This window comes from Salvelinus sp. IW2-2015, unplaced genomic scaffold, assembly GCF_002910315.2.
Source record: "Salvelinus sp. IW2-2015 unplaced genomic scaffold, ASM291031v2 Un_scaffold2594, whole genome shotgun sequence".
Classification (NCBI taxonomy): domain Eukaryota; kingdom Metazoa; phylum Chordata; class Actinopteri; order Salmoniformes; family Salmonidae; genus Salvelinus; species Salvelinus sp. IW2-2015.
This window is the reverse complement of record NW_019943902.1, coordinates 1-21162: the sequence shown is the minus strand read 5'-3', so window position 1 is coordinate 21162 and position 21162 is coordinate 1. Positions and strand designations below refer to the sequence as shown.

Below are 21162 nucleotides of genomic sequence, written 5' to 3'. Positions count from 1 at the left end.
CTACGGCCGGATTCACATCTTACGCAAGAATTACTATATATTTTGTTTTTTACCCCAAATCCATTTGGGTTGCTTTCCTGGTGTCCAAAGCAGCAGTGTGGGATTCCCTGAGGATGTGGTTGCTCTGAAGAACATCCCAAAACGCCCTAATACTGTGATAATCTCCCATCACTGACCTTTGACCCGTCCAGCTCCAGCCTCCGGAGGCTCTTCCAGACGTAGTCCACGAACGAGGTGGCCTTGGAGTAGACGTTCCCCACACGCTTCTCGCTGCCAACGACACAACGTGAAGATAGCTCTTTCAACCCCAAATCAGCCTACCAGTGTATATTAAGTCATAGTCATCTGATTCTCCTTTTCCCTCTCTTATTTTTCCTCCCTTGCTACGCAACGCTACAACACCCTGGCAACCAAAGTGAAACGGTCATCACACATCAATAGTAGAGAGGTGGTCAGGTCATTAATGAGGTATGGGATCCTGATTCACTCAGTGAGGGACCAGTGTCCTGTAGGCTACGGGGATAGACATGTCAGTGAGAGGTGTGAGGTTGTCATCGTGTGTGTGTAGTGTGTGTGTGTGTGTGTGAGGTTTGTCATTGTGTGTGTGAGGTTTGTCATCTTGTGTGTGTGGTGTGTGTGTGAGGTTGTAGTGTAGTGTGTGTGTGTGATTGTGTGTGTGGGGTGTGTGAAGGTTGTCACCTTGTGTGTGTGGGGTTGTCTTCGTGTGTGTGTGTGTTGTCTTGTGGGTGTGTGTGTGGTTGTCTTCGTGTGTGTGTGTGTGGTTGTCTTCGTGTGTGTGTGTGTGGTGGGGTTGTCTTTGTGTGTGTGTGTTCGTGTGTGTGTGTGTGAGGTTGTCTTCGTGTGTGTGGTGTCTTTGTGTGTGTGTGTCTTGTGTGTGTGTGGTGTACTTTGTGTGTGTGTGTTCTTCGTGGTTGTGTCTTTGTGTGTGTGTGTGTGTGTGGTTGTCTTCGTGTGGGGTGTCTTAGTGTGTGTGTGTGTGTGTGGTGTCTTTGTGTGTGTGTGTGTGTGTGGTTGTCTTTGTGTGTGTGTGTGTGGTTGCTTTGTGGTGTGTGTGTGTGGTTGCTCTTCATGTGTGTGTGTGTCTTCGTGTGTGTGTGTGGTTGTCTTTGTGTGTGTGTCTTCATGTGTGGTGTGTGTGTGTGGGTGGTTCTTCTGTTGTGTGTGTGTGTGTGTGTGTGTGTGTGTGGGGGGTTGTCTTTTGTGTGTGTGTGTGTGTGTGTGGGGGGGGGGGGGTTGTCTTTGTGTGTGTGTGTAATACAGAGGGTACCTCCCCTGTCTCTCTGGGGCTGAGAAGACCAACTGTAGATTTTCTCCTGTTCTGTTTCACCAGGATCAATCATTCCTCTTCACTTGTTCTACTTACCAGCAGCAGTCAACAACCCATTCAGGAAGTCGAACGATCTTACATTGTGGGCTGCCCTTACAGCGTCAAAATGACTATTCACCATAACTTCAGCAAGGGGTAGAGAATACTCTTGTTGTGTCTTCACATCAGAAGTCTCTGTTTTTTGTATCCTAGCGAAATAATTTGAGTAAGTGGAGATTCTTACCAAATTGGCCACAAACCATAAAATGAGGGCCAGTAAAAACCCAAGCTAACAGGTTTTGTCAACGGTACTGCAGACCCCCCAAGACAGGCACCTGGACTCTCTCAGTAGTCTGGTATAGCTACTGCTTTGGATGTCCCTAACCAGGAGACCAAACCTACCTTTTAAGGAGCTGTAGTGATCCCTTAGAATCACATGGAGGACAGCCCTATAGAAGAGTGACTCCATCTGAATCTGTGGAGACAGAAAATATTCAAAGATCCATGTTATCTACGCTTACAAAAAAACTATTTTTTTTTAGATATTCATTCATTCTCTGCCAGTGATTAGGGTGTGTATTAAAACACATTAGGACGTTTTTGTGACATGCCCAATGCTTATACCAAACTCAATATATGATCTGAGTGCAATCAGACTGGTGTTGGACGCCAGCTGCCATTTCAGCACACAATCCCATCCCTTAGTGATTACATTCATATTCAGAAACATTATTTATGAATGTCCGGGCGGTATCGTGTAACAGGTTTGACCCCGCACACTAGCGTCCCAAGTGGCCTATTCCCTATATAGTGCACTACTTTTGACCAGAGCCCTATGGGCCCTTGTCAAAAGTAGTGCACTATATAGGGAATAGGGTGCCACTTGGGACGCATGCCTAAGGTCCGCGGCTCAAATATCTATAGTATTGTAAGTCTCAATCAGGCCTTATTGTATGTGAAAGACCCTGGAGATGTATGGGAACAGTGGCTCTAAGGCATCCGTATCCACTTGCTCTGGAACGCGTAATATAAAAACAGGATCTGTCGCGTTTGGGAAACACAACGTGGCCAGTTGCTGGATGCAATCATTCAAATGATCAGCTTTGATTATCTTGATGAGCACATTTGTAGCCAAAAAACTCATTGAACTATGATTGCATGATGTCATTCTCACACAGACAACTCATTGAACTGTAGTTTGGCCAAATGTGCCCAACGTTTTGATATACATGTATATAGTACTTACCCTTGGCCCTTGGCAAACTCTCTCCAGAGCCTGAACAAGAGAAATAAAGTGAAATGTTTTTAGTATTCAGTATTTATTAGGACCCCGTGAACGGACTCTCCCTGGTGGCACAACAGAGTTAAAAACGTTACATTGCTCTTACAACATGTGGTACTCAAAAGGTAGAAGATATCACTTAGTTAGTCTCACTACAATAACAGACTGAGGACCAACTGTACAGCATTGAACAGTTGTGGGTACTAAAAAGTCAATACTGTGGCACAACCTAACCTTATAGTGCCCTCAACTATACTGTCTTGTTTGATAGATGGTGCCTTAAAGCGTTGAATGCATAGCTGACAGAAATATTATACTGACACAAAATATAAATAAATGCAACAATTTAGAGATTTTTACTGAGTTACAGTTCATATAAGGAAATCAATTCAAATAAATAATTAGGCCCTAACTATGATTTCACATGACTGGGAATAAAAGATATGTATTGTTGGTCACAGATACCTTCAAAACAAAGTAGGGCGTGGATCAGAAAACCGGTCAGTATCTGGTTTACACACATTTGCCTCATACAGCGTGACAAATAACCTTTGCATAGAGTTGATCAGGCTGTTAATTGTGGCCTGTGGAATTGTTGTCCCACTCCTCTTCAATGGATGTGCAAGTTGCTGGATATGGCGGGAACTGGAACACGCCGTCATACACGTCGATCCAGAGCATCCAAACATGCTCAATGGGTAACATGTCTGGTGAGTATGCAGGCCATGGAAGTACTGGACATTTTCAGCTTCCAGGAATTGTTACAGATCCTTGCAACATGGGGCCGTGCATTATCATGCTGAAACATGAAGTGATGGTGGCGGATGAATGGTACACCAATGGGCCTCAGGATCTCATCACGATATCTCTGTGTATTCAATTGCCATTAATAAAATGAAATTGTGTTTTGTTGCCCATAGCTTATGCCTGCCCATACCATAACCCACTGCCACCATGGGGCACTCTGTTCACAACGTTGACATCAGCAAACCGCTCGCCCATGCAACGCCATACACGTGGTCTGCAGTTGTAAGTCCGGTTGGACGTACTGTCAAATTCTCTAGAACGACGTTGGAGGCGGATTATGGTAGAGAAATTAACATTAAATTCTCTGGCAACAGCTCTGGTGGACATTCCTGCAGTCAGCATGCCAATTGCATGCTCCCTCAACTTGAGACATCAGTGGCATTGTGTTGTGTGACAAAACTGCAGAATTAGTTTGCCATTTTATTGTCCCCAGCACAAGGTGCACCTGTGTAAGAATCATCTGTTTAATAAGCTTCTTGATATGCCACACCTGTCGGGTTGATGGATTATCTTGCAAAGGAGAAATGGTCACTAACAGGGATTAAAACAAATATGTACAAAATCTGAGATTTTTTAAATTTCAGCTCATGAAACATGGGACCAACACATTTCATGTTGCCTTTATATTTTGTTCAGTGTTTTTATTGAATTTTATATAAATAATAGAATATTATATATATATAGCAAATGACAGTTGGCAAAATATCTGCACCTAAGGTGAGTCAGGCTCACCAGACACGCCGACATCCTGGCATTTCTGCCACAGAACCAGGACTGCTCCCTCAGGTAGCCACTCAGGGGGAAACCACACACGCTGCTGCTTGGACACTCTGAAACAAACAAACACACAGACTTTAACACCAGCTGTGTCAGAACTGCACGTGTATTTAACACTATAGGAACGTGTGACTATGGTAGTTGACAGGCCACCAACAAAAGTCCAAAGGGAGAGAGAATGAAGTGAAACGTAATGCTATTCAGAGCCTTCCCAAACTAGCTTTGAAGTTTCAAACTCGAAAAACCCGAGAGCGCGGGCGTCGCTAACCCCTTAGCCACATTGCTCTTTGACTCCACTCCTGTTGAACACATGGTAGTGGTATTAGCAGAGGCAGTCCTGGTCAGAGTCAATTGGAGCAGACAGGCTTTGATAGAGTTTGAAGGCTAGCTTACAGTATACGTTGTGGAGTGTTTACATTTCACTAGCACGCTAGCCTTATCTCAGCCACACTGAAACTGACCACGTCCGAGGGCCAAGCACTGCTCGCCCCCTTCCCTGGCACGCACACACACCACACACACACACACACACACACACACACACACACACACACACACACACACACACACACACACACACACACACACACACACACACATCCACAGGAACTACACACACACATACAAGACCCACTAAGAGGCTAACATTATCAGTACATCAGCGACCACAACACACCTATCTACTGACTGTTTCTAACATGAATATGTAGACAGAGTTACGCTAGCATATCTGTAGTAGCTGGTTATTTACGCTCATATAGAACAGTACAGACCAGCATGGAGACACTTCAGTTGACGTCGGGTAACCTACTCGCTCATGTTAGGTGAAAGACGCTCTACTTCATTACGGGCCCGTGGGTCACATGTATTGTGATTAAAGAAAGAGCTAGCAACACTCTATGATCCTTGCTACACATATAAATGGCATGTGGTACGTCACACTGGCATAAAAGTTCCCTCGAGCTAGAACACTATTCCTACTCACACAGAATTATAAAGACTGATCTGAAGTGGCCTCGCAGTCCAGTGGCTCTCGTTCCATATAGTACGAGCTCTAAGATGAATGAGAATCACTATTCTTACCTTCATTACGAAAGCTAGCATATAAGAGATACATCAACAACTCTCTCAAGGTGGAGTTGTGCCATTGCTTTTTAGAGTGTATAGAAAAACACTACTTAGGTATGTATACACTGCTCACGGGTTATGAGCCATCGACATCCACGCATATCTTTGGGCATAGGTCGAGAACTAAGTGAGGAGCAGAGAGTAGATACTGTAGCATAGAGAGGAATGAGTGAGAGAGAGACGAGAGTAGAGAAGAAGCGAGTCGTGAAGCGAGGCTATAGGAGCGATCTGCAAAACAAACTCTAAATGTGCTCTTTCAATCTCATCTAAAACGCCTACGAGAATTATTATTTTTTAATAGACCTCTATTGAGGGTCCTGTATAGTCTTGATGTATGACAGTTAATTGCAGCGTGAACTCTCACTACTAGCAGCTAGGCGAAGTATATACAGGTACAAGCCCATAGGCTGGGTCGCTCTAGTATAGAAAAACCACTATCTACTCTACACAGATATAAAGACCCATAGAGGCTGTAATAGAAACACTATCTTACTCACACAGAATAATAGTGTATAGAACAGATAGAGCTGAGATAAATGTATAGACGCAAAGCACTATGAGTGACTACTCACACGCAGACGTACACAGTTCACGCCACAGAGTGACCGGACCCTACCCTAGGTCTGGTAATAAAGCATCAGTACGCAGGGTTTCAATCACACATAAGTGACGAGTGGCATCACACGAGTGTCTGGTAACCTACATAAAGGGGCAGATGGAGTACAGCACAACACAATTACGAGAGAGCCGCTGGGAGCTAATATGCTCAAGCCCAATCACAAACTGATCTGCATAGATTACGTCTACTTACGATATATCTAGCTATATGAAAGGAGAAAAAGAACACATCATACATTAGTGTTCTTTAGGTTAAAAGAGGTATAAAGATGAGAATTAGCTCGACTTAAAGTCTAATAACTAGGCCCGTAGCCAGGGGTGCAGTTGGTTAATATGGAGACACCTACATACTTCATAAAGGGTCTGGTTCTTCTATGATGATCGACGATCACGTGAAGAGAGCTCACGACCCAGCATCTATTCTCCGTTGGTGCTACATACTAAGGTGCCATATAATACGTCCAACAACACCCGAGGTGCCTTATATAGCTAATGTATCACACTGGCTCTAACATTTTTGTAATATAGCTGATACATGTAGTGAAATAGAATGATTATGTCACAATCTCTCGCTTAGAGCTTCTATTATCGAGTCCTGGAAATTATTTAAAGTACCCATATAAGCCAGCGGGCGCTTACATAGGTATAGACAAATACCAGTCATATCTCTCTGTACATGTATATTGAACAGACGACCCGCTATTGATAGAGGACGAGTATTTGGTTCACTGGTTGAATCAGAGAAACACACATGTATTGCTGTAAGTCGTGCCAGAGCAGGTAAAAAAGAAAATAAGCAAAGCGGTTGTAACATAGATGATATAGACGACAATACTATCCGGCGTTAACTTATTACTACATGTTTGCCGTATCAGCTATTGCAGAGAATACCAAATGGTACTCTACTTAGAACGAGGCGTTCGCTTGCATTTTGTGTTTTGCTTATATTAGCATAATACCAACTCTAATGGGTCAAGGCTTAGGAGATACGTGTTTTGATTAGCTAGTGTGACCTGGGCAAGCTGGATACATAGGGTGTAGGTTCAACAGAGTTGAGATAGTCTCCGGATTTTCGTATCATATTACTCTCACAGCTCTGCAGGACCCGCAACGAAGACCTACTTTATCTCCGTATATTACGAATCAAGCGATTAGATAAGTGCTTCTTCCTTATACTTATTTACAGCCCTATGGGTTCTTTATATTCTGTGTAGAGTAGATAGTGTTTTCTATTACTATACAGCCCTTGGGTCTTTATATTCTGTTGTAGAGTAGTAGTGTTCTATACTATACAGCCCTATGGGTCTTATTATTCTGTTAGAGTAGATAGTGTTTTCTATACTATACAGCTCTATGGGTCTTTATATTCTGTGTAGAGTAGATAGTGTGTTCATACTATACAGCCTATGGTCTTTTTATTCTGTGTAGAGTAGATAGTGTTTTTATACTATACAGCCTATGGGTCTTTATATTCTGTGTAGAGAGATAGTGTTTCTATACTATACAGCCCTATGGGTCTTTATATTCTGTGTAGAGTAGATAGTGTTTTCTATACTATACAGCTCTATGGGTCTTTATATTCTGTGTAGAGTAGATAGTGTTTTCTATACTATACAGCCCTATGGGTTTTAATTCTGTGTAGAGTAGATAGTGTTTCTATACTATACAGCCCTATGGGTCTTTATATCTGTGTAGAGTAGATAGTGTTTTCTATACTATACAGCCCTATGGGTCTTTATATTCTGTGTAGAGTAGATAGTGTTTTCTATACTATACAGCCCTATGGGTCTTATATTCTGTGTAGAGTAGATAGTGTGTTTCTATACTATACAGCCCTATGGGTCTTTATATTCTGTGTAGAAGTAGATAGTGTTTTCTATACTATACAGCCCTATGGGTCTTTATATTCTGGTAGAGTAGATAGTGTTTTCATACTATATACAGCCCATGGGTCTTTATATTCTGTGTAGAGTAGATAGTGTTTCTATACTATACAGCCTATGGGTCTTTATATTCTGTGTGAGGAGATAGTGTTTTCTATACTATACAGCCCTATGGGTCTTTATATTCTGTGTAGAGTAGATAGTGTGTTCTATACTATACAGCTCTATGGGTCTTTATATTCTGTGTAGAGTAGATAGTGTTTTCTATACTATACAGCCCTATGGGTCTTTATATTCTGTGTAGAGTAGATAGTTGTTTTCTATACTATACAGCTCTATGGGTCTTTATATTCTGTGTAGAGTAGATAGTGTTTTCTATACTATACAGCCCTATGGGTCTTTATATTCTGTGTAGAGTAGATAGTGTTTTCTATACTATACAGGCCTATGGGTCTTTATATTCTGTGTAGAGTAGATAGTGTTTTCTATACTATACAGCCCTATGGTCTTTATTTTCTGTGTAGAGTAGATAGTGTTTTCTATACTATACAGCCCTATGGTCTTATATTCTGTGTAGAGTAGATAGTTTCTTATACTATACAGCCCTATGGGTCTTTATATTCTGTGTAGAGTAGATAGTGTTTTCTATACTATACAGCCCTATGGGTCTTTATATTCTGTGTAGAGTAGATAGTGTTTTCTATACTATACAGCCCTATGGGTCTTTATATTCTGTGTAGAGTAGATAGTGTTGTACTATACTATACAGCCATATGGGTCTTTATATTCTGTGTAGAGTAGATAGTGTTTTCTATACTATACAGCTCTATGGGTCTTTATATTCTGTGTAGAGTAGATAGTGTTTTCTATACTATACAGCCCTATGGGTCTTTATATTCTGTGTAGAGTAGATAGTGTTTTCTATACTATACAGCCCTATGGGTCTTTATATTCTGTGTAGAGTAGATAGTGTGTTCTATACTATACAGCTCTATGGGTCTTTATATTCTGTGTAGAGTAGATAGTGTTTTCTATACTATACAGCCCTATGGGTCTTTATATTCTGTGTAGAGTAGAAGTGTTTTCTATACTATACAGCCCTATGGGTCTTTATATTCTGTGTAGAGTGAATAGTGTTTCTATACTATACAGCTCTATGGGTCTTTATATTCTGTGTAGAGTAGATAGTGTTTTCATACTATACAGCCCTATGGGTCTCTATATTCTGTGTAGAGTAGATCATTTTTTGTGTATTGACATTTAGAATGATGACTTAATGAAGTTTTTCTGCATTGATTAAGTGTGATTGGAATACAAATACTACAGCGCTCTCATATGAAGTCAGAATACATGCTGGATAAATCATATCCAATTCAATACCTGAACATTAGCGGGGTCAAAAATATCACATTTGCAATCCTCTAAACTGTTATCCTGAGACGATAAATCCATTAAATGATTCTAACAGTCTCTTCTTTGCTAGCCGAATCTAGAGAGCGCAAGTTGGCTGTGTACCCAACTCATCAACCAACATCAGTGTTTATGCTACTTCGTATTTGGCTTGTGAGAAATTATGCTTCCCTTGGGCTGGTGAGAGTGACAAAGTAGACACTGCAGGGTGACAGAATTATGATTAGCATAAAAACTGGGGGGCGTCTGTGGACAGGAAGCAGGTCTCCTAGTGGGGGGGGGGAGAGGGGGCAGTTGCAGTCTGTAGTTCTAAGTAAGAGTTTGGCTCTGGTTGAGATTTCCACAATGGAAACCATATGTTCTCTAAGGGGTGGATGAGGGTGGGTCTGTGTTCTGGTGACTGGGTCTCCCTGCCTGAATACTGTATGTATGTATGTATGTATGTATGTATGTATGTATGTATGTATGTATGTATGTATTATGTTATGTATGTATGTATTATGTATGTATGTATGTATGTATGTATGTATGTATGCATGCACTGCATACTGTGTGTAGCTAATGAATTAATGAAATCGAAGCCTTTCCCTTGGGAATACACAAAAGCCTCTCTGTACACCAGGTTGGTAATTAGATGGTAAGTCCACTGTCCCTGCCTCCTTTCCCTGTCCCTCTGACTGATCTGAATGGACTTGATAGTGAGTGACACTATCATTCTATCCTACAGTATCTAGTCCATTCCCACTGGAGGAACTTTGTGAATGATCTATGCTCCTCAAAGAGCAAAAGGGTTTAAGTCAAGTCATGAAGTCCAGGGGTTCCCAAACTATTTTGCTTCGTGACCCACCAATTGAGGTGTCATTTGAGTTGGTGGAAAAACATACACTGACCAAAGAATAAGTAAAACATATTAATAATAACCTATTCTTTAAAACACACTCTCACACACACTCACGGTATACCAACCTTTCCTTTCCCCCTGGCCATGTAATTACCTGTCTGGTGGGATCAAACTCCTCAGAGAGAAGGTGATAGCAGCAGCCAACGCTGCAGACGGAAAGGAGCTCCCGTTTGGCCACAAACATGCGCAGGGTGCTGGGCGCCAGGTCTCCACACGTGTGCAGACCAACCATGACCGCATCCTGGGGTTGGAAAACAGGGAGAGAGCGGCCTCAGCACTGAAACAGGCCTACATTATCAATGTGATGCAGAGCTGGCATCAGTGATCATACAATTATATTTTAGGCACATTGACACCAACACACACTTGAAAGAAAATGTCTACTTGAATGTGTATGTACTGGTCTACTTGAATGTGTATGTACTGGTCTACTTGAATGTGTATGTACTGTGGTGTGAATATGAATCTTAGGGACTTTAGCTATCTAAATTAATTAATTGACACACAACCGCAGTTGGTGACATTTGCATTCAAAAAAGCATGGTTTTGCCGTTGACGGTGTTTATTGGTCGACAGTGATTGCCCCCCCGGGCCTTATTGCTTAAGTCTACATTCCTATATTCCTTTAACCTAGAAGACTCAATATGATGTGGTTCTTTTCTCCCTGTCATAGCTAGATATAAACGTAGCTTCAGACAGTTGTGATGGGTGAGAATGTTAGCTCCAGCTGCTCCTGGTTATGTTTTCTGATCCACTGCTCCCCTTTATGAGGTATGAAACCTGGAATCCTCTCTGTGTGTGATGACAACCCCTGCGTGCTTTTAACAGGGATTCGGCACCGTRGCGTGGTGAGCTGCTTCCTATCGCGCTTTCTCTCTTAACACTGCGACCCCTGACCTGTTACTCGCCACTCTGTTGGGTCCGCCAATAATGACATCACAGCGTTTTGATTGAAAACACTTGAGTTGTGCCAGACGTCCTTGCATGCTTCTCGCTCCTTCTTTCTCTCTCTCTCTCTCTCTCTCTCTCTCTCTCTCTCTCTCTCTCTCTCACTGTCTCGACCTTGCAAAGAATTCTGGGATGCGGGCCAAACCCTGCAGTGTACTACCTCACCCTAAAAGATGGAAACCCAAACCATAAGAGTGTTGAGATCCTTAGCTAAGTCGTATAGGAAATATCCATTCAATTGTGTCATATGGAACGAGAGCCACTGGACTGCACCATTCGTCATAGTCATTCAGTCTGGGGGATTTAGCCGAGTGTGAGACCCATCATCTGATCTGAGGTCAGCTTCCCTTAACATAAACTGGCCCGGGACCAGTCCTTAAGGGCGTGAAGTAAGCGTGCCACAGAGCCCTAGAGCCACTGTGTCTCCTTCTTCCTGACTGTTGGGAACTAACAGATGCCTCGTCACACGCTACAATATTAGAAACACTTGTGTGTGTGTGTGTGTGTGTGTGTGTGCCAGGGAAGGGGGCGAGCAGTGCTTGGCCCTCGCGACGTGGTCAGTTCAGTGTGGCTGAGATAAGGCTAGCGTGCTAGTGAAATGTAAACACTCCACAACGTATACTGTAAGCTAGCCTTCAAACTCTATCAAAGCCTGTCTGCTCCAATTGACTCTGACCAGGACTGCCTCTGCTAATACCACTAGCAATGTGTCAACAGGAGTGGAGTCAAAGAGCAATGTGGCTAAGGGTTAGCGACGCCCGCGCTCTCGGGGTTTTCGAGTTTGAAACTTCAAAGCTAGTTTGGGAAGGCTCTGAATAGCATTAACATTTCACTTCATTCTCTCTCCTTGGACTTTTGTTGGTGGGCCTGTCAACTACCATAGTCACACGTTCCTATAGTGTTAATACAGGTGAGTTCTGACACAGCTGGTGTTAAAGTCTTGTGTTGTTTGTTTGTTTCAGAGTGTCAAGCAGCAGCGTGTGTGGTTTCCCCCTGAGTGGCTACCTGAGGGAGCAGTCCTGGTTCTGTGGCAGAAATGCCAGGATGTCGGCGTGTCTGGTGAGCCTGACTCACCTTAGGTGACAGATATTTTGCCAACTGTCATTTGCTATATATATATATATATATACCACTGAACAAAAATATAAAGGCAACATGAAATGTGTTGGTCTCATGTTTCATGAGCTGAAATTTAAAAAATCTCAGATTTTGTACATAATTTTGTTTTTATCCCTGTTAGTGACCATTTCTCCTTTGCCAAGATAATCCATCAACCCGACAGGTGTGGCATATCAAGAAGCTTATTAAACAAGCATGATTCTTACACAGGTGCAACTTGTGCTGGGGACAATAAAATGGCAAACTAATTCTGCAGTTTTTGTCACACAACACAATGCCACTGATGTCTCAAGTTGAGGGAGCATGCAATTGGCATGCTGACTGCAGGAATGTCCACCAGAGCTGTTGCCAGAGAATTTAATGTTAATTTCTCTACCATAATCCGCCTCCAACGTCATTCTAGAGAATTTGACAGTACGTCCAACCGGACTTACAACTGCAGACCACGGTATGGCGTTGCATGGGCGAGCGGTTTGCTGATGTCAACGTTGTGAACAGAGTGCCCCATGGTGGCAGTGGGGTTATGGTATGGGCAGGCATAAGCTATGGGCAACAAAACACAATTCATTTATTAATGGCAATTTGAATACACAGAGATATCGTGATGAGATCCTGAGGCCCATTGGTGTACCATTCATCCGCCACCATCACTTCATGTTTCAGCATGATAATGCACGGCCCCATGTTGCAAGGATCTGTACACAATTCCTGGAAGCTGAAAATGTCCAGTACTTCATGGCCTGCATACTCACCAGACATGTTACCCATTGAGCATGTTTGGGATGCTCTGGATCGACGTTTACGACAGCGTTCCAGTTCCCGCCAATATCCAGCAACTTTGCACATCCATTGAAGAGGAGTGGGACAACATTCCACAGGCCACAATTAACAGCCTGATACAACTCTATGCAAAGGTTATTTGTCACGCTGTATGAGCAAATGGTGGTAAACCAGATACTGACCGGTTTTCTGATCCACGCCCTACTTTGTTTTGAAGGTATCTGTGACCAACAGATACATATCTTTATTTCCCAGTCATGTGAAATCATAGATTAGGGCCTAATTATTTATTTGAATTGATTTCTTATATGAACTGTAACTCAGTAAAATCTTCTAAATTGTTGCATTTTTATATTTTGTTCAGTATAATATTTCTGTCAGCTATGCATTCAACGCTTTAAGGCACCATCTATCAACCAGACAGTATAAGTGAGGGCACTATAAGGTTAGGTTGTGCCACAGTATTGACTTTTTTAGTACCCACAAACTGTTCAATGCTGTACAGTTGGTCCTCAGTCTGTTATTTGTAGTGAGACTAACAAGTGATATCTTCTACCTTTTGAGTACCACATGTTGTAAGAGCAATGTAACGTTTTTAACTCTGTTGTGCCACCAGGGAGTCCGTTCACGGGTGCCTAATAAATACTGAATACTTAAAAACATTTCACTTTATTTCTCTTGTTCAGGCTCTGGAGAGAGTTGCCAAGGGCCAAGGGTAAGTACTATATACATGTATATCAATACGTTGGGCACATTTGGCCAAACTACAGTTCAATGAGTTGTCTGTGTGAGAATGACATCATGCATCATAGTTCAATGAGTTTTTTGGTTGCACAAATTTGTGCTCATCAAAGATAATCAAAGCTGATCAATTGAATGATTGCATCCAGCAACTGGCCACGTGTGTTTCCCAAACGCGACAGATCCTGTTTTTATATTACGCGTTCCAGAGCAAGTGGATACGGATGCCTTAGAGCACACTGTTCCCATACATCTCCAGGGTCTCTTCACATACAATAAGGCCTGATTGAGACTTACAATACTATAGATATTTGAGCCGCGGACCTTAGGATGCGTCCCAAGTGGCACCCTATTCCCTATATAGTGCACTACTTTTGACAAGGCCCATAGGGCTCTGGTCAAAAGTAGTGCACTATATAGGGAATAGGCTGCCACTTGGGACGCTAGTGTGCGGGTCAAACCTGTACACGATACCGCCCGGGACCATTCATAAATAATGTTTCTGAATATGAATGTAATCACTAAGGGATGGGATTGTGTGCTGAAATGGCAGCTGGCGTCCAACAACCAGTCTGATTGCACTCAGATCATATATTGAGTTTGGTAAAGCATTGGGCATTGTCACAAAAACGTCCAATGTGTTTTAATACACACCCTAATCACTGGCAGAGAATGAATGAATATCTAAAAAAAATAGTTTTTTTTGTAAGCGTAGATAACATGGATCTTTGAATATTTTTCTGTCTCCCCAGATCAGATGGAGTCACTCTTCTATAGGGTGTCCTCCATGTGATTCTAAGGGATCACTACAGCTCCTTTAAAAGGTAGGTTTGGTCTCCCTGGTTAGGGGACATCCAAAGCAGTGGCTATACCAGACTACTGAGAGAGTCAGGTGCCCCTGTCTTGGGGGGTCTGCAGTACCGTTGACAAAACCTGTTAGCTTGGGTTTTTACTGGCCCTCATTTTATGGTTTGTGGCCAATTTGTAAGAATCTCCACTTACTCAAATTATTTCGCTAGGATACAAAAAACAGAGACTTCTGATGTGAAGACACAACAAGAGTATTCTCTACCCCTCTAGCTGAAGTTATGTGAATAGTCATTTTGAACGCTGTAAGGAGCAGCCCACAATGTAAGATCGTCAGACTTCCTGAATGGGTTGTTGACTGCTGCTGGGTAAAGTAGAACAAGTGAAGAGGAATGATTGATCCTGGTGAAAACAGAACGGAGAAATCTACAGTTGGTCTTCTCAGCCCCAGAGAGACAGGGGAGGTACCCTCTGTATTACACACACACACAAAGACAACCCCCCCCCCCCACACACACACACACACACACAAGACAACCCCCCCACACACACACACACACACACACACACACACACAAAGACAACCCCACACACACACACACACACATGAAGACACACACACAAAGACAACCACACACACACACGAAGCACACACACACATGAAGACAACCACACACACACACACCACAAAGACAACCACACACACACACACACAAGACAACCACACACACACACACACAAAAACAACACACACACACACACACACAAAGACACACACACACACGAAGACAACCACACCACACACACACACACGAAGACACACACACACAAAGATAACCACACACACCACGAAGACACACACACACACAAAGACACACACACACACGAAGACAACCTCACACACACACACACGAAGACACACACACACAAAGACAACCCCACCACACACACACACACACGAAGACAACCACACAACACACACGAAGACAACCACCACACACCCACGAAGACAACCACACACACACACGAAGACAACCCCACACACACAAGGTGACAACCTCACACACCCCACACACACACACACACACACACACACAATACAACCTCACACACACACACACACACACAAGATGACAACCTCACACACACAATGACAACCTCCACACACACACACACACACACACACACGATGACAACCTCACACCTCTCACTGACATGTCTATCCCGTAGCCTACAGGACACTGGTCCCTCACTGAGTGAAATCAGGATCCCATACCTCATTAATGACCTGACCACCTCTCTAATATTGCATGGGTGATGACCGTTTTCACTTTGGTTGCCAGGGTGTTGTAGCGTAGCGTAGCAAGGGAGGAAAAATAAGAGAGGGAAAAGGAGAATCAGATGACTATGACTTAATATTACACTGGTAGGCTGATTTGGGGGTTGAAAGAGCTATCTTCACGTTGTGTCTGTTGGCAGCGAGAAGCGTGTGGGGAACGTCTACTCCAAGGCCACCTCGTTCGTGGACTACGTCTGGAGAAGCCTCCGGAGGCTGGAGCTGGACGGGTCAAAGGTCAGTGATGGGAGATTATCAAGTATTAGGGCGTTTTGGGAATGTTCTTCAGAGGCAACACATCCTCAGGGGGAATCCCACACTGCTGCTTTGGACACCAGGAAAGCAACCCATAATGGAATTTGGGGTAAAAAAAAAAATATATATTCTTGCGTAAGATGTGAAATCCCGGCGAGAGGACAGGCTTTTAGCATAGCTCTGTACAATTGAACTGACAGTAAAAGATGATCTGTATGGTACCTGAAATCCCTGTACAGTTGAATGTCTTTGGTTGCTCTAAACCATCTTTGAAACTGACACATGGAATCTAAAGGGCTCTTTAGAAATGGACAAGTTGTGTAATATGCACCTAGAGTACTGGTGTATCAGGGTAAGGCATTGTTAAACAAACAGCGAGTGCAGGGCTTAGGAATATGTCTCAAACTGCCTCCGAGTCCCTTTCTATAAATGGGGAAATTCTTGCTCGTGAAGCCTGGGATTAAAAGTGTTCAATGGTTTGTGTGTCACCACTGTCATGTTACTCACCTATCACCTCCACACATGACCCTGCTCTGCTCCAACACTCCTCCCTCTTCTCCCATCTCTCCCTCCTCATCTCTCTTTCACTACCTCTTCTCTGCTCCCGCCCTCTCTCCCTCCTTCCTTCCCTCTCTACCAGCTGTCTGACGGTGTCATACAGGGTTACCACGACACATACCGACCCAGGATGGTTGGATGGAGGCCTTTAACTATGTAGGTCCAACTTGATACTATAGCACTACTACCTAGAGGAAGTATCATCACTCTGAATGAATGGCTCACACAGGACTTCTATGGCTGTAGGAGCATTGATTTCTTTGTCCAGCACTTTTCTGTTTTGGAGTGGTTATTAACTTATTAACTTGGTTTACGTTTACACAACTCCCTCAATGACTTGTGTAAACTCTACTCGTGGTAAATAATCTGGCAAAAAAAAGTGGAATTTTTACTGTCCTCAGGCTGCTAATGAAACTTAGTTTTGAAATCAGAGGTGTTCAATTCAATGACGTTACAACAGCCATGCCCTGCTCTGCTTTATAAGTGCCTAGTTGTATTCGTTGGATCCATATGTGTTGAAGTACACTTAACAGAAGTACACTTTAACTAGTGTTTACTGACCTGCTACCTGTGTTTTACCCAGCTGAAGGTGACTTTGGCTCCCTGCATCGAGGGCCTGATTCTCCTGGACCGCCTCTGCTACCTGAAAGAACAGGTACAGGAACAGCCTCAACCACAATGGCACACAACTGACTTGGGATGCATCTCAGTAGTCTAATGTGGCTGCCTCCTTGTCTCCTTCATTTGCACTGATCTGAATAGGGATCGGTGAGACTAAAATGGTGGATGTCTACTGGGGATTTGCTTTCACCTGTCCAGTTCCTACAGGTCTGTGCAGATAAAGGAGAGGAGACAAGGGATGGGGTCCACTATTGAGATGCACCCCAACTACAGCACATCAGTCATTGTTACTAAAAAAGAGAGGCCTCACTTCCTCCTTGTTCATTCTCTCTCCAATCCCTCCAACCTGTGGTCAACGCAGACACACCGAATACACACCGACACACACAGCCACACACAGACACACGCAGGCCAGATATAGTGGTCCGGTCCCTATGACTTCAAACGGCCGCTGCGCGAACCAAACATCTCTTTTTCTCATTTCCATAATTACCCGTTCTGGTTCCCCAGAGCTTAGTAGTGGGTGAAAACATGACCTCAGCCGCCAGGCCAATGGAGGAACTATTGTTTCTCCCTTCCAGCTACAAACAAGAGGAGGTCTGGGCCTGGAATGCACATTGTCTGGCTAATTGCTATAGGGTGTGTTCCTGATTCACAATGTGATAGACAAAAAGGAGAAGGATTCTTGGAGTGTGGTTAGTGGCTTTTGCTGCTACAGAGACAAGGCTATACCGTTCAAGCCTGGTCCCAGATCTGTTTGTGCTGTATATGCAACATTGACCATAGAAGTTGGTATACAGCACAAACAGATTTGAGACCAGCCAATACTGTACCTGTTTAGCTGTTCCATGAATGTTTTCTCAGAAGGGATTTGGATGACGTGGTTATGTAGACTATTAGTTGTCTTCGGTCCGTCTCTTTAAAGTGATACAGTGGTGTGGCCTTAGAATGGTTGAGCTATTTACTGAATGACTTTGGTAGGGAATAATGTAGTGATTATGACTGTTACGCGATGGCTTCTGCTTAGGTCCGATATTCCCGACACGTAGTCCCACCTTCCTGTTAGGTTCAGCAGTTTAGAATTCCTATTGTCCATTTCCTGCTCTGAGAACATGCTTTGAAAATAAAACCCTTTAAAACGCTCCGCGTCGACACTTTCCATATGTAATGCTAAGTGATCCTTGTGCAATTTGTGAGGAGTTCTCAAAGTTATCACACGCATACACGCTATATGAAAATCCTCCGATTCAATTTCATTATGGAGTCCTTTCTATTGACGTTCATAGTCCGTTGTACTCAACGGACGTGTTCATTGACCCAAACTCAGCTCCTATAAACTGCTGTATGTTTATCCATAGGTTCTTGATGATCTGCTTGTCCCAAACATTAAAGGAGCTTTGCGACTCGTTACATTTCGCCCGACGAACAGATCATTAAGTCGGAAGAAATCAGAGTGGGACGCCATTAGGTTGAGTATCGCTCTGGATGAGATTTGAGTGTTCCCCTTATACAGACCGGGTGTAAACTTCACACCGTTGTTACCCGGGCCAAAAACTTATGATCGTAATCTGTGATTTGAGTGATCGAATTAGACTATCTAAGTTTGATGCCTTGTACTCAAAAGTGTTCCCTAACAGGAATTAATGTAACAACGAAATTATTAGAATGCAGATTTTTTTCCAGTTCAATCAAAAGTGTCCACACTCAAAATGGACATATATGTGTGCTGAGCGTGCGGGCATGTGGTGGTCAGTGCAGGCTGTTGATTTAGCTTTGTACAAAGCATAGCTCTCAGTGCAGGCCTACCAAACCACATGGAGCCATAATTTGGTCAAGTATCTAAGGTATTTCACAGCCAGACTGTGTTCAAACATAAAGACAGTATTCAAACATGCTCGCTTCCTAGCCTGTCGACGATCACCTACACATATTTGCACAGATGTGACTACTCGAGGGAAACGTACAAGATTCTTTTTACAGGGGATGAGAGCAGTTCTCATCTGAGCCCCTCGCATGGGTGGTTCAAAGGACAAAACCTTGCGTGCCCAGTGTGTGTCATGGGGGGAGGTCTTTACGTCTCGTTTTCTAACTGTTTTTGTTCTTCTTGCGTTTGAGTCTTGTTACAGAAGACGTGGCGTTCTCCACTCGGTGCAGCTCTTTGATCCACTGTGTCGACGCGCTTGTTACGGAGTTGCTCGGAGTGAGAAGGCACCTGGACGGAGTTGTCGGACGTAAGGCCACTGGACGGAGTTGTCGGAGGTGAAGGCACCTGGGACGGATTTCATAGTAGAAGGCACCTGACGGAGTTTCATAGTGAAGGCACCCTGGACGGAGTGTCATAGTGAAGGCCCTGGGACGGAGATTGTCATAGTGAAGGCACACTGGGACGGAGTTGTTTCATAGTGAAGGCACTGGGCGGAGTTGTCATACGTGAAGTCACCCTGGGACGGAGTTTCTAGTGAAGCACCATGGGACGGAGTTTGATCATCAGTGAAGGCCACCTGGGACGGAGGTGGTCATAGTGAGCGCACCTGGGCACGAGTGTCATAGTGGAAGGCACCTGGACAGGAGTTTGTCGGAGTGAAGGCACCATGTGATTGGAGTTGTCATAGTGAAAGGCACCTGGATGGAGTTGTCATAGTGAAGGCAACCATGGACGGAGTATGTCATAGTGAAGGCCACCTGGACGGAGGTGTCGGACGTGAGGCCTGGGACGGAGTTGTCATAGTGAAGGCACCTGGAATTGACATCATAGAGCTTCTGGGAGATTGGACAAATTGCATTTCCGTGCCATTGTATATTTTTTTATTCATTGGTTTTGCTGACATGTATATATTGCCAGGTTTTAATGTTTGATGTAGCCTTCCCTCAGTCAACGTACAGATATGGGGATCATGTTTAGTGTTTTCTCTTACTTTTCCTCCATCTGGTTTGCCCAATCATACTGTACTATGGGGTGTAACGTACCATATTGTATTAATAACTCATCTTTTAGAAGATAAAAATGTTCCTGCTGTGTTTTTCTGCTCTCTTCCACCAGCGACTGGTCTTTCTGAGTGCCTGCCTTACAGACCAAACATTAAAACCACATTGGTTAAGCACTTGAAAAAAAACAGCGTCTCCTTCCCTCCCTCATTGCTCAGCTCTTATCTCTGTCCTTTTATTGATTTAATTTATTCTGAACAAAAATTAAAATTGAACAGCAACAATTTCAAACGCTTTTGACTGTCGGAATTAGAGCACAAGCATTTCGCTACGACTCACATAACATTGCTAACCATGTGTATGTGACCACGTAACATTTGATTTGATTTGTCTGTTCCGGTGCATCAGAATGGTTGGAGTCAAGGGAAAATAAACATGTGTCCTCACAAATATAACATGAATACATTAAATATCTATAAAGTGTGGACATAAAACGTCTGTAAACCACACGAGGACATGACCTTTCAAGATAAGGTTTTATAAATCATTGGTTACAGTGGCAGGGAGTAGCTGAGGTGTGATGACGACAAAGGCGTTAGATCTTGTTTCACATTTAAAACATTGAAACAATGCATGGTATGTATCATTAACACTTTAGGGGAATAATGTCTGGAGGGTGAAAATCCCAAAACATTCTCTTGTCTCAGAGTATTAGTTATATCACCTGTCTGATATCTGATTTCGCTATGCACAAAACCTAAGGTAGAAATGTGGTTTTAGGTCATTAAAACTGATTGTGACAATTGAACTTTTACGTCACAATTCCTTCTGTTTGAGAGGAATGAGAGGTTTTTCACTATATAACTGCGGCCCACATTACATTTAATCATGTAAGATTACATGGGTGGAGGAGGCACGTAAAATGCTAATTTATTTGGT

The 21162-nt window shown here is 43.2% G+C and overlaps 1 protein-coding gene and 1 long non-coding RNA gene across 2 annotated transcripts in view; one reads left to right on the top strand and one right to left on the bottom strand.

Moving 5' to 3' along the window:
- The window catches only part of mettl25 (methyltransferase like 25), a 24915-nt gene extending 4876 nt beyond the window's left edge, over window positions 1–20039 (top strand). The window contains 13 exon segments of the mRNA XM_070440477.1: window positions 192–286; window positions 10254–10379; window positions 12044–12140; window positions 13667–13712; window positions 14474–14497; window positions 14500–14545; window positions 16008–16101; window positions 16760–16811; window positions 16814–16833; window positions 17261–17333; window positions 19425–19488; window positions 19870–19889; window positions 20008–20039. Coding sequence (XP_070296578.1) covers window positions 192–286; window positions 10254–10379; window positions 12044–12140; window positions 13667–13712; window positions 14474–14497; window positions 14500–14545; window positions 16008–16101; window positions 16760–16811; window positions 16814–16833; window positions 17261–17333; window positions 19425–19488; window positions 19870–19882 — 750 coding nt within the window. The 3' untranslated portion in view covers window positions 19883–19889; window positions 20008–20039.
- Window positions 1734–4575, bottom strand: LOC139025377 (uncharacterized). The gene is made up of 3 exons (XR_011476952.1): window positions 4149–4575; window positions 2574–2603; window positions 1734–1802 (listed from the first exon to the last, which is right to left on the bottom strand). It is a non-coding gene; the product is annotated as an uncharacterized lncRNA (long non-coding RNA).
- Window positions 20040–21162: the final 1123 nt, after the last annotated feature.